This window comes from Saccostrea echinata, unplaced genomic scaffold (genome assembly GCF_033153115.1).
Source record: "Saccostrea echinata isolate AGI-Se365-2 ecotype Australia unplaced genomic scaffold, CSIRO_AGI_Sech_v1 ptg000033l, whole genome shotgun sequence".
Classification (NCBI taxonomy): Eukaryota; Metazoa; Mollusca; class Bivalvia; order Ostreida; family Ostreidae; genus Saccostrea; species Saccostrea echinata.
The window spans coordinates 36,206,763-36,220,242 of record NW_026889782.1 but is presented as its reverse complement, the minus strand read 5'-3'; the positions used below and the strand labels follow the sequence as shown (position 1 = coordinate 36,220,242).

Genomic DNA, 13,480 nt, shown 5'->3' with positions numbered 1-13,480 from the left:
TATTTACTCAATACTTGATATTTATTTTTTTCCTACAAGTTCTTTGGAGATGCATGGAAGTAAAATATTTAATTTGCTATTCATCTAATATACATGCTATTATTGAATATCTGAAAATAAAACATAAAATCTCTTTTATAACACCCCCTTTTCAAACTTTGACAGAAATGATTTTATCCTGTTATCCAATATCAATCTTAAAAGCCATATTTATCACCAATCAGATTTTTATGATTACAGCTTTACCACAGGTACTTGTGGTCAGGATCGGACCCCCCCCCCCCCCCCAAATATTGAAACCCGCGGCTTGTTGGATGTATGTTTCTTCACAAATTATATTTATTTCATTTATCATGAATTGTTTACCATACGAAAAAAACTTGAAAATAATCGTTCAAAACAAAACATACTATACATTACAACAGAGAAATATGTGCCCCTCTGTTTTGTCTACATAGTATGTTTTGTATGGAACGATTAATTTAGGCTTTTTCCCGATTTTTTTTATATGGTAGGCATGATAAATACGTGTAATTAAGAAACTTGGTAAAAAAAAAAAAGACCCAACATGGTCTGGGGTGAATATTGGCCGGGGGGGGGGTTTCCTGTCTACAAGTACCTGTGAGCTACAATGGTTTGTACACAGGAGTAGTATTGGGGAGTAGGGTGTCTGCCCCCTCCTTTTTTTCCGGAGAAAAGCCCTTAATTTTCTTTTAATTAGCGTGAAATTTACATTTAAAGACTGCTCGGCCCCAATTTTTTCCTTTTCTATTCGATATTTAGTTTGGCATTTTTGCGAGAGTTTCATCATTTTTTTTTTTTTTTTTTTTTTTTTTTTGAGTACACCCCCTTCCCACCCCCGGAAGAAACAACGATACACGTCTCTGTGTTAATTTAAATGTATATTCTCCAATATAATTAACAACAAAATTACCAGTTATCAGGTTTTATAATTATTTGATCATGAAAGTAGAATTCAAGTCAACCTTGTTCTTAACTAATTAACAATTCCACCGTGCAATTGCACGTGCGACAGTCGGTGAATATCACGAGACTCGTGACAGACTCTCCTCGTACCATAAAATATTTATAAAAAATGTAAAGTGACAATTAAGATGATAAGTAGACGTGTTTGTGTTTACCTGTCTATGTCAGGTCCAACTGCGTAAAGGGACGTCCGGGGGGGGGGGGGGGGAAGGGGGGGGGGAAGATAAGTGAATTTTTTATTCAAACACAAAGCGTTGATTTTAACTTTAAGGAGAGAGAGGATGGGGTGGAGTCGATTTGGGACATAGAACCCTCGCAAGGTCTGTTTAAAGGACCGTAATGTACATTGGTATTGTGTACATTGGTATTGAATGATTTACTATTTTTAGAAGAATGCAATCCATCATATAATCTTAATAAAGGTAACGGTTTACTTTTTTTTCGGGGGGGGGGGGTGTCATTGCACTAGGCAGCTTTTCGTTTTGAAATAAATTTAAAAAAATCTATATATTTAAATACAATAATATACTCGTGTAGCGAACTGTGTTTCATTAAATGCAACATATAAATATTATGAATTTGTGAGACAGAATTAAGACATAATAAGTGTTTATGTTTTAGTAAGTAAAGACCGACATCCAGGAAAATTGAAATTCGCAGAATGTCCCTGTAAATAATTGCTATCACTCTAAATGACATTTTTTAACCTGCGTAATAATCATATGCGTAGAGTCTTTTTCATCTTCACCAGTGTAAGTTATAAAACATGCATTTGCATGGTTCCTGTCGTTAAAAAGAATTAAAAAATGATGGAAATGATAAATCGAAAACTTGACGTTCAACATTGCTTATATGTGTACACGAACCTGAATTATGTCACCTTTGCTAATTTAATTCGGGACCTATCTTAAAAATCACAAGGCCACTAATTTATTCATTAATTAATTTATGCATTAATTAATTTAATACAGTACTTTAAATATTTGACGTTGAAATAAAACATTATGTTTTACTAGACGGTGAGAAAAAAAAAACACTTATCATATTTTAAATCGTTTCTTTTTTTATAAGGTGGTTTGAAGAGTGTTCAGAGAAATCTCTGGATAAAGAACGAGGAATGGAGACTGGGCAGACTCTGCTGTAACAGGAAAAGGAACAGGAAATCCTCCTCCTCCTCCTCCTCAAAGCCTCAGATAAATCCACTGCACTAGATTTAGCCTAATCGCAGAAACAAGTTTGAACAAGGACTTTCTGAAAAAAAGGTGAGTTTTGGGTTTGTTTTTTGTTTTTTGTTTTTGTTTGTTTTTGTTTTGTTTTGTTTTGTTTTTTGTTTGTTTGTTTTGAGAGCTGATGGAATAGATACAACAAGGTTTTCTTCAAACATTCTTTTTTTCTGTTTTGATAGTACAAGCGTACAAAATCAAGAAAGAGGAAAAAAAGGTAAACAAATCCCCAAATCATTGTTCCAGACATTTTGCTAGTGAATCAAAACGGACGTAGCTTGTTTTTACGAAACTTTGGGAAAATAATGATGCTGTTTTCACTTTCGATTCTTTCTTTGTTAACAGGTAAGTTTTTAATTAATTTTTTATTAAGCTTCTAAGCCTTAGCTGATATTCTCTATATAATTGAACTTGCTGGTTACTCTTTTGGTGTTATGTTCCGACAAGTATATTTCACTTTTGAGTTGATCAAAATACCTTATCAAATTCCAAACGACCGTAGATTAAAAATAAAACTTTCCGGGATAGAGAAATATAGAAGTTCTTGTTGAATAAATTGTCCAATTTCAGCAACACATAATGAACTTGTAACATCCGCGTTTACCCTGTGCTGGGCTGATAGAGGATCGTCTAATGTTCATATAATTGCGGCCATTAGGGTAAAACTATCTCTGGCGGGCACGCTTTCTATGTATATATGTTTTTATTTAGAATCGATGCAAGATTTTATTCATAAAAAGATGACCAAATAGTGTGATTTAGATACGTATTTTTCTTTAGGGGAAAAACTTGTACTCGATGTCATAATTATTAGTACATACATACATAAATAACAAATACCATAACAGTGCAATTTAAAAGAAACGGAACGTCCCATTAATCATAATAATTACACAATCTTTTGGATACATTTATATAAGCAAATAATGATATTATATGCTTATAATCATTTCGATGTTGGAGGGGATGCATTAACGCGCATGTGTGTGTCTGGTTTGGTGAGTTGGTTAGTTCGTGCGTAACTTTAAGTTTCGCAAATAATAATTTAAGTCGGGATCGATATGCTCATTTGCGAGGGGATGCTCCTCGTCGCAGCGCCCTTGCTCAAATCAACTATGGGAAGTAGAAAAAAAGACAATGTACGAGAATGTTCGGCCAGGATACAAAAATTTACTCAGCTACTTCTCGAATATTTTATATGGATCAAAAACAAATAAATTCATCAAACTATCCCTTCCTACTTCTGTTGAAACTGAAGTACTGCACATTGGTAAAATTGAAAAAAAAGTAACTCAGAATTTGGAGAAGTAAACTTTGTTATTGACTTCAAGGAGTTAATGAGAAGAGAAAGATACATAGTGCCCAAACTCTGCATGTAAACAAGTGGCGAAATATGTAATTAAAATAATGCATAATGTCATAAGATTTTAGCATAAAGCCAACTAGATGAAGGCAAAAAATGAATCTCCTGAATATATTGACAGATCATAACCAAACGTTAATCAATATTTTAATTTGAATAACCAGATTTACAGTAATGTAATTTAATGAACAAAATAAGACAAGCGTGAAAGAAATAATCCATCTTTAGATTATACATGGCTTGTCACTTCTGTTATATGATTAATGTCAAAAAAGGTGATTAACATACATAAAACAATGTACATACCTTATATATACAAGTACGATAAAGGGATTTAAGGTTCATTGACCATCTGATAAGAGGGATAACTCGTACTTGTATAGGAACAGTGACTTTAATTCCTTTGTAAAATAGTCACGTTATATAAAAGACGTAAATTTTGGTCCGCAAATTACGCTGCAATTGCGTGCATATAACATATTTTTTATTTGGACTATCATAAGCTTTAAAGCATTTTTTTTTATTTTAAGCAAAATGAGAAAGCAGAGAAACAATCAAACGTTAAATTCAACTGACTTTATTTTGAACTATGTTTTCCTGTAATCACGAGGGTTTAATTTTTAGTCCATAAAATCTGAATTCAAGAAAACTAAAGTATACAATACAGGAACAGTTTTGAGACAAATTGTTATTAGAAATGATTCTTTTATATCGATTTGAGAGGTAACTCTCTTTTTCAAGATCTGTTTATGCAGCTGCGCCAAAATGAAAACTTGTTTTACTGGAACATTTAAAATCTTTGTTTTCCTTGTCCAGATGTAACTTCCGGTTTTTGTCGAGATGGTTTTGCGCAGGTGCAGAACTGGTGTTTTTCTTTCAATCTTCAACCTGTAGGAATGTATGACACATCACGTGAGTGTGACCGACAGGGGGCGGGACTTGTTACTCTGGACTCAGCTCAAAAAGAAAGGGCATTAACTCAGTTCATTGAAGGTGAGGTTATTTGTAGAAATATGAATCCAATAAGTTGTCATTTAACGCTGAAAATATCTTTTTGTTTTTAATAATGATCATCATTTTTCTGAAACTTAAGATTGAAAGAACACACTCTAAAATCATTCACTTTTCCGATTACATGAACATGAGACCTTTTTATCATTCACTTTTGTCAATGACAATGAAGTCTATATAATTCATTTCATTGTTTACAAGGAGTTGTACCAGTGTATCTGATTTATTTCGACGCCTTAATTTTAATCTAGTAGACAAAACTTTCAACATATATCAATATTGCAGTCGAAAACTTTCAATTTGAATGAGAATTGTTAGAATATTATTTTCACACTGAATTTAAGATGCACACGGCGGGTGTGACCGGTTGGCAGGGGATGCTTACTCCTCCATGGTACCTGATCTCATCTCTGTTTTCAGAGGCTTCTGTTGGCTCTGCTCATAATTTGTATTGCTGAAGGTATTCCATCCCTAATAGCCTCAGATACAATGAATTTGAATACATAACAGATGTGTACGGTTGGAATACTCAGTATATTTAGACATAATTTCCATTCATTACTATAAGCATGTAAGAATGGAACGTGTCCTAATTTATGACCTTGACCTTTGTTGAAGAGTTATCTCTCTCTATTTTTAAGTAAGAAAATCAATTTTAAAAAATCTATACGATAAAAAAAATGTTTTCAATTGTCATTCTATTTCTAATGATTTAATGCATCTTTCCACCACAGTATTTATTGATATTCATATTATTTGAATTTTTATTTTAAAAAATCGCGTGTCTCCATAGACTTCAATGCAATTTCTGTTAATTAATTACTGCTTTGTTAATTACATTTTTGAAACTTTTTTGAAACTTTCTTTTGGTTAATCCTTTCCTACTGTAAAATGCTTTGAATTAATATCAGAGTATTATATACGTGATGGATGTATAAGGATAGAGAAGTAGGTCCTATTAGGGATGGAAAACATTAAATGGACTTAAAGAATGATCACTATTTGTTATCTTTACATTTCATTGAGTTTTTTGTTTTCAAGAGACACAAGGATTGCACAGTATCTCTTGAAAATTTGGGAAAAAAAATAAGGAACCCAAGTTTGAGATAAACCAGTTTTTTAACTTGCACTGGTTTCATGTATAGATCCTATATTTCCCATAATCCTGTCCGTCAGTCCTTTGATTTTTTTTTTCTCTTTTCCAGATATGAATTTCTTTGGCCTTCAACAGGATAGAAGTGTAAGTCGTTCATCTTATAATATGTCAATCTTATAATAGGTAAATCTTATAATACGTTAATCTTATAATACGTAATTCTTATAATACGTTAATCTTATAATAAGTAAATCTTATAATACGTTAATCTTATAATAGGTCAATCTTATAATACATTAATCTTATAATACGTAAATCTTATAATACGTTAATTATCATATGTTTATCTTATTATACGTTAGTCTTATAAAATTGTAAACTTATAATATTTTAATCTTATGATACACTAGTCTTATAAAACGTTAATCTTAAAATACGTTAACCTTATAATTCGATTATCTTATTATCCGTTAATCTTATATGTCATTCATCTTATAATACGTTTATCTTATAATCCGTTAATATTATAAGTCGTTAATCTTATTATACATTAATCTTATAATACGTTGATCTTAAGATGCGTTAATCTTATAAAATGGTAAATTTATAATACGTTAACCCTATAGTACAATAATCTTATAGTACGCTGATCTTTAAAATGTTAATCTTATAATATGTTAATCCTATTATATCTTAACTTTCTAGTACGATGATCTTATGATACATGTACATTAATCTTATAATACGTTAATCCTATTATACTTTTGTCCAATAATACATTAATCTTATAAAAAGTTAACTCTTTAAACCTTAATCTTATAATTATTTATCGCGTTAATCTTAAAATATGTGTCGTTTTTTATCGCTGTAAGACTATTCCCTAATTGGGAATGGCTTAATGACGAGTTATTTTTTTCTATATCATTAAAAACACAGATGTCTCTGAGTTTTAGAACCTAGAATAATAAATTTAATTAACTGATAAATTCAAATACTGACGCTAATTGTGTATTTACCAACTGAATGCTAGAAATATCATCAATATTTAGAAAGAAAAATGTTTCTTCATTTTTTCCGTCTAGTTTTAAATGAATGTTCTCCTTTAGTGCCGGTCCAAGGTTGTTTCCGGTACGTAATTAACAAACGCTTAGGTAATCATTCCCAAATTTATTCATGGTATTAAAAAAACCGACTCTGATTCCATATTCCTTCAATGAGGAAACAGCAGTAATTTATTCAATTCTTCCAATATTCATTAATAACTGCACGCTTTCAACTGCACAGTTTTGTTTTTTTATTAATTAACTCAATAATTCAACAGTATTAATCATCATACTGATTGAGGACACTGTTAAAATTAAAAATAAATAAATGACGAGCATATGAAAGGGTCCTATTGCATAAAATACTGTTTATCATATTAACTACTGACTTTCTACATAAGTATTTTGTTTAAAATCTATTATCCCCTCCAAACAGTGTTGCAAGGGGGAGGGGGGTCAAAATTCCGCACATAGGACTATTACAGTGTTGTGGCTATGATATTGTATTTAATTTGATAATTTAGGCTCAGGCTTGCTAGAAAGTAAGAAGTAACAAGAAATTAATCTAAGGGTCAAAAGGTCAATGGTCAAGGTCAGAGTTTCTGTGAATCATAAACACTACTGTCGACAAAATGTAACATAAATTGCTGTTTAGTCTCACTCTTTATCTAGGGAAGTGGCAGATTACCAGAGGGTCAAAACATAAAAAGACCAAAGCTCAAAAAAGTTTCCATTGGAAATGTGGTTACAATATATAGGACCAATGGAACTTTAAGCTTCTTTATAATTGTGACAAACTCGTAGAATGCAGGGTGGCCTGGGGACTCCCCCCACCCCTCCCTTTCACATTTTTCTGAGTATAGCATTTTACTATAGTAAAGTCTCCTTTGGATGCAGGTTGCCCCCCCCCCCCCCTTGCTTTGTTGCTGTAAGTTCGAGCACTGGCAAAGTCGTGGATTTGGACGGTTAACTGGTTTTTTTTCTTGTAAGATTATTTTTGGAAGTTGCCCCTCCCGCCCACACACACTTTTTGGATTGTTGAGGTTTTTGTTTTGTTTTGTTTTTTGTTTATTTTTTGGCCTGTCAGATATTTTGGAGAGCCCCTCCCCCCCCATTTTTGATTTGAAACCGTTGCTACGGGCCTGGGTGAAAAGGGTAAAGATGAAAGAGGCCAAATAATTGAAATTTAGATATACATGTATGTTTGGTGTAAATAAAAGTGTAGAACTCATTCAGAGGGTATCTTTTGATCTCTCAGTCTCATGCCGCAGGGGTACAAGATGGACTGCGCAAGAAATTTATTGATTGCGGAGCCAAAGGTCAAAATATAATTCAGCAATAAGTTTAAAAGTAGTATTATATGTAAATTAAAATACACAGTGACTGTATTTTACCATTCGCTCTCATACTCGTCGAACAGATATGCTTGACGTAAAAAAAATTAAAAATTAAAAAAAAAAATGAAAGAAAAGAAATAATACTCGTTGATTCTAATGCCCAAGATCAAGAACAATGATATTGTTAACAACAGATCAGTTCATCGTGTATAAACTACAATCATGTCGGAAGGAAATGGGGGGAAATGGTCTGTTTTGCCGTGCCCTTGTTATTGAAAAGCAGAGAACAGGAGGGAATTAGAACCTTTAATAGACGTAACTCTTCATTTAAAGAATGGCATATGGTAAGGCTCCATCCTCTAAGGTGGACCCAGCGCCAGTGCGCCCGCCCCGCCCCCCCCCCCCCCTTCCCCGTTTGATTTTTTTTTGTTGCTGACATTTTGTTGATCCTAAAATCAAGGGAAAAAACACCTCTCATTTGTAAAAATTCGTCAGTTTCCGGGGGCCACCGGACCCCCACTAGGACTTTACCCTGGACACGCTGGGGCTTCAATTCAGCCCCCAGAACCCCTACCTTCTACTGCACCCCCTCCCGCGTTATGAAATTCCTGGATCCGCCGCTGATCTTTATAAATGTGACAAAGGCATTTCTTACTGATTTGACTTTTATCCAGAATTTTATTTTCGAATTATCTCTCTTGTTTTAGGCTCTCCAGCGATCTCTCGAAGAACTGATGAACACCGACAACGACGCAGCCGCATGTAAGTATCTACTTCCGGTCTTGAAGGATACTGTATTCTGGACTTCGTATACTGTATTCTGGACTTCGTATACTGAATTTTTTCAAAGACATACTTGATAGGGGAGGGGTTATAAGTATTACTCTTAAGATAGTATTATTTGTTGCAAATTGCAAAATAATTATGATTTTTTATCTTTTTATTTTTGCAAATCTTTGTAAACGCTTAAAACTTGATTTAAGTATACAAGTATTATCTTCGTCATACTGTAGGTAGCAGACTTTAATCAATTTTGTTTGTTTATTTATTTGTTTGTTTGTTGTTTTTTTTTAAGAAAATCATCCGGACCAATTCATCCGTTAAACGCCAAATTACACAACCTAAGCGAAATATGTAACGTCGTTAAATCAACCAATCAAAGCGTTAGAGGTTAATCAACCAATCAAAGCGTCAGACATTAAATCATGTCATCTTTTTTTGTTTCAGTTTGCGAGGACTATAAAAAGAACGGAGAAACATCCAAGTCGTACACGTTTATCCCTAATGCAAAGGTATATGGAAAGGTTTTATATAGGCAATGCCTGCAGCCTAACTCATCTAGCATGCCTTTTAAGTTAATAATAGAATACATGTAAATACATGTCCGAATCAAAGCTAGAGGTATATTGTTTAGGTAACAATATTTGTTTAATATTTGATCCCTACCACATTTGGTTATTGATTTTTTTTGGGGGGGGGGGGCATTCTCTTTTTTAAATTAATATAATCTTATAACGGTTTGTTGTTTTGCTCCTCATTCCAGATCCCGCTGGGCTCTAACCCGGAGGATCGCGCCAACCACACCACCCCAGAGGGGTTCCGTATCAAGCTGTCCACGATCCCGGGGGCTGGATTCGGGGGATTCACAGAGGGGTTTGTACCGAAACACACCATCATAGGAAGTTACGAGGGACTCATTCACACCAACCACAAAGACGATGACCTTTACTCCTGGCAGGTCAGAGGTCAATCTTCTACAATCTGGTTTTCTGACTTATTCACCTGTTCTTATTTTTAATAGTTAGATGATATTTAGCAAATTCTATCGATTAAGACGGGTTAGGGTTGTAGGGGGTGGGACACAAACCTTTCTTAAACGCTTTAATTTGATTTCTTATGATCTATATTATTTAGAACGTATAATCCACTTCTTCATTGTCCGATTCAAAGTTCTGCCATAATGGCACCTTTTTCTCTTTCGTATTCGTTTCAAAAAGCTGTCGATTAAAAACTCAATTGAATGTGAACATAGAAAAAGTTTAATAATTAAGTGAATTTCCTTATCCAAATATTTAGCAATTGCTGATTGGATGAAAAAGTGGGCTGTGGTTTATGTTTCTTGCATAATTAATAAGTTCTAGAACACACATTTCAGCAGATAATTAGATTATGCTTTTTACTTTCCCAAAATTATTCATTATATGACAGACTATCGTTGTATTTTGCTAAAAAAATGTTGTGATAGAGTATATAAATATGCTTTTTTACATAAACATTACATTGCATTATTTTTATACATTACATTACATATGTATTATCATAACAGTAACTTGATATCCGAAGAGCTGTATCACGCCAAGCGTCCAGTTTGATCTGATGATCCGCGCCTGTCAACGAGATGTGATGCAGCTCTTTGGATCAAGTTACTGTTATAATGATAAATTTATTATATACCCCTCTACAACTAGCAAAATATAATAAAAGGAAACCTTTTGGATCAATTACATAACTTTTATCCATTAAACAAACCAATTTGTCAAAGAACTTTTTGATGCGCGGGAATAAAAACGTCATTTATGTATACTACGTTAAACCATAGTGTGGTGTTCCGGAACGTCGGATTACACCGTCAAGTGATTGCATAAATTCAACAGTAAACCCGAATGGCAAACAGTTGGGTATTTAGTACAGTAAATTACGTTACATTACAGACAGAGAAGGTAGGATCGGAGGGTATGTACGTCATAGACGCCGGAAATCCGGCCAACAGTAACTGGTTACGGTGGATCAATTGTGCCGGAAATGTGGAACAGGAGAACGTAATAGCTGTGTCGTGCGCAGGCCTGATCCTGTACATGACTACTAGAGATATTTATCCCGGAAGTGAGATGTTTGTCTGGTATGGTGACGGGTACGGAGATTATCTCAAAATCAGCCGAGTTCACCCAGGTATCTGATTTCTAGGAACATAGGTTAATTTGAATTTAAATAATATGCCCGACGGTGAAACCGTTAGGGCGAGCGCAGTTCATTTTCTATAACTCTACACATCTTCTCACATGTCGTTTTACATTCTGCTCATTACACTTTTATCGCGTGTTTACTGTGTGTCGTTCATATTTTTTTTTTGAAACCGTTATTGAAGTATATGCAGACTTCCCATGCATCGGGATCGAAATTTCTAACTTCTCGGATATTTCCGACAAAATCAGAAATAACCGACTCGTTTAAGTGACGAAAATATGACGTCACATACAAAGTCGTGTGTACCAAGGACACAAACGATAGTTTTGTGGCCAATTATGGCATGGAAATTGAATTAAATCGTTGTTTATTATTTTCATCAAGTAAATTGTTGCTATGCTTAAGCCACTATGTTGCTATGCACCGCAAAGGATTATTGGGAGTATGGAATATTTTCACGTGGGACGATAAAAATTTCTTTGAACAATGTGCAGATATCAACCCGAATTTCCTCCGTTCGTACACGTTGTCTATGGAGCTCGCTACGCGAGCGGCGCTTCGCGCCGCCTCGCTGCGCTAGCTATTATTTTTAAAATTAATAGGTTAATTTGAATTTAAACCTTGATTTATATCAGCATCATTTAATTACTACGAGAGTTTTTAAAAAAAAAATATCCGGAAAAAACCTATTCACATCACACAAAAGTTAAAGAATTTTTTGAGATTGTAGAGATTGTAGAGCCAAAGATTAATTTGATTTTTTTCTTAATTAAACCTGTAAATTGCAATTTAACTGTCACTTTAAATGGAATTACGAGAACTCACATTTATGAACATGCTAAACCAATCCTTTGTGGTTAGTTCCTTCCTTTTTAAAACGTCCATTTTTATTTTTTTTTTCGGTTTAATGTCTTTTCATTTCTTTGTATAATTCTAGAGTCGGATCTACAAGGGATTTTTAACATCCGGGTAAACGTCCTCTCGTTTGATGAGGAGGACCGAACGATCTACAACGACGGAAGTCCCGTCACATACATGAACTGGATACCGGAAGCAGCGTCTGACGTTGTCGACAACACATTTGGCCTCGTTCTGATGTACAATGGAAGCGAATGGAAATGGTTTCCGGAGAAGGACTATCGATATTTTACCGGACCGGAAGGACTACATCTTCCATATGTATGTGAGGATAGAACAACTTACAATGAGGATGGCGTTATCGATCCTGATTACAGGGATTATGAGACAGGGGACACGACTTCAAGTCACATAGACTCCGAAATTTTAGCTGAAGGCGACATGAAGCCATTAAAAAGTGAGGATCGATTAGAACCGGAAGTAGTGTGTGATGGTTCAGTGTAGAGTCTTCTTGTGTTTGCTTAATTTATTTTGTTGGTTATGTTCTGGAGAGAAAGAAAGTGTGACAGACACAGAGAAAAAGAATGAGAGTGAGAGAGATAGAATGGATAAGCCAGAGGTTGAGTGAATGAGCGAAAGAGAGAGAGAGAGAGAGAGCGTTTTATTTATTTTTTGAAATATGTTATTTCATTTTTTTTAAACATAGAACTGTGATTTATTTTAAAGTATTACACTGGACATTTTTAAAGGAAGACATTATTCTTAACATTATTAATTCTTTATTTATATATAAATATACATGTACATGTCTTTGTAATGAAATAAAATTTACCATATAATAACTAGCAAAAAGGGACCAAGGATCAAGGAATTTCAGCGTTTTTTAGTCCCGTCTTAAAAAAATATTTTAATGTCGATATGAAATCATACGCAGTATTAATTGCTATGAGCTTCAGGGTGTTCTGGCTCCATCGTATTCTCACATTTCACTTTCAGACAAGATTAACACAGTGTTCAGTATTTATTCAGAATCTCGGAAATCCATGTCTTTTTTAGACCTGATTGACATGGCGTTTAGTGTCATAATTCCGAGTTATATATAATGCAGGAAAGGGGCGGGTCAAAGCAAGGTCGCCTATTTGAAATTGTTTGAAAAACTATACATTTAAAATATTTACCCCATGAAGACAAAGGACTGGCCAACAAAATGTAGAAATTCTTAAAGTTATTCATACCTTTTTTTAAAGAATGTGGTAGATTTTCTAAACAATCTTAATTTTTATATATAGAATTATATTTTGAGTGTCAAGAATTTTCAGTCTTTAACACTACTAACTGATTTGTTACTGAAAATAATTGTACTTGTGTTAGGGATGCGCGATTTAATCGATATACCGGTATATCGCGATTTTTTATTGCGTGATACGTATATATCGTGATACGGAGTCTAAAATACCGGTATTTGGTACATGATTATAAATTCCAGAAATTATTGATTTATTTCTTCGAACTATTAAATAAAATTACAGGGAGTCTAAAAAATGTTGAAAAAAGTGAAACTACGGCATCCAACTACGGCCTTTTATCACATGTATATA

General features: G+C 33.8%; 1 protein-coding gene across 1 annotated transcript; it reads left to right on the top strand.

Moving 5' to 3' along the window:
• Window positions 1-2,070: 2,070 nt before the first annotated feature.
• On the top strand, window positions 2,071-12,724 carry LOC133198890 (uncharacterized). The gene is made up of 9 exons (XM_061334825.1): window positions 2,071-2,249; window positions 2,393-2,555; window positions 4,390-4,566; window positions 5,790-5,824; window positions 8,768-8,822; window positions 9,288-9,352; window positions 9,604-9,798; window positions 10,772-11,009; window positions 11,962-12,724. The coding sequence occupies exons 2-9, from the start codon at window positions 2,516-2,518 to the stop codon at window positions 12,384-12,386; spliced, it is 1,230 nt and encodes a 409-aa protein (XP_061190809.1). The 5' UTR covers window positions 2,071-2,249; window positions 2,393-2,515; the 3' UTR covers window positions 12,387-12,724.
• Window positions 12,725-13,480: the final 756 nt, after the last annotated feature.

Coding starts and splice junctions, on each gene's coding strand:
- LOC133198890 (XM_061334825.1), top strand. CDS start 2,516: ATGATGCTGTTTTCACTTTCGATTCTTTCTTTGTTAACAG. Junction 4,567..5,789: donor ATTAACTCAGTTCATTGAAG/GTGAGGTTATTT, acceptor TCTCTTTTCCAG/ATATGAATTTCTTTGGCCTT. Junction 11,010..11,961: donor AATCAGCCGAGTTCACCCAG/GTATCTGATTTC, acceptor GTATAATTCTAG/AGTCGGATCTACAAGGGATT.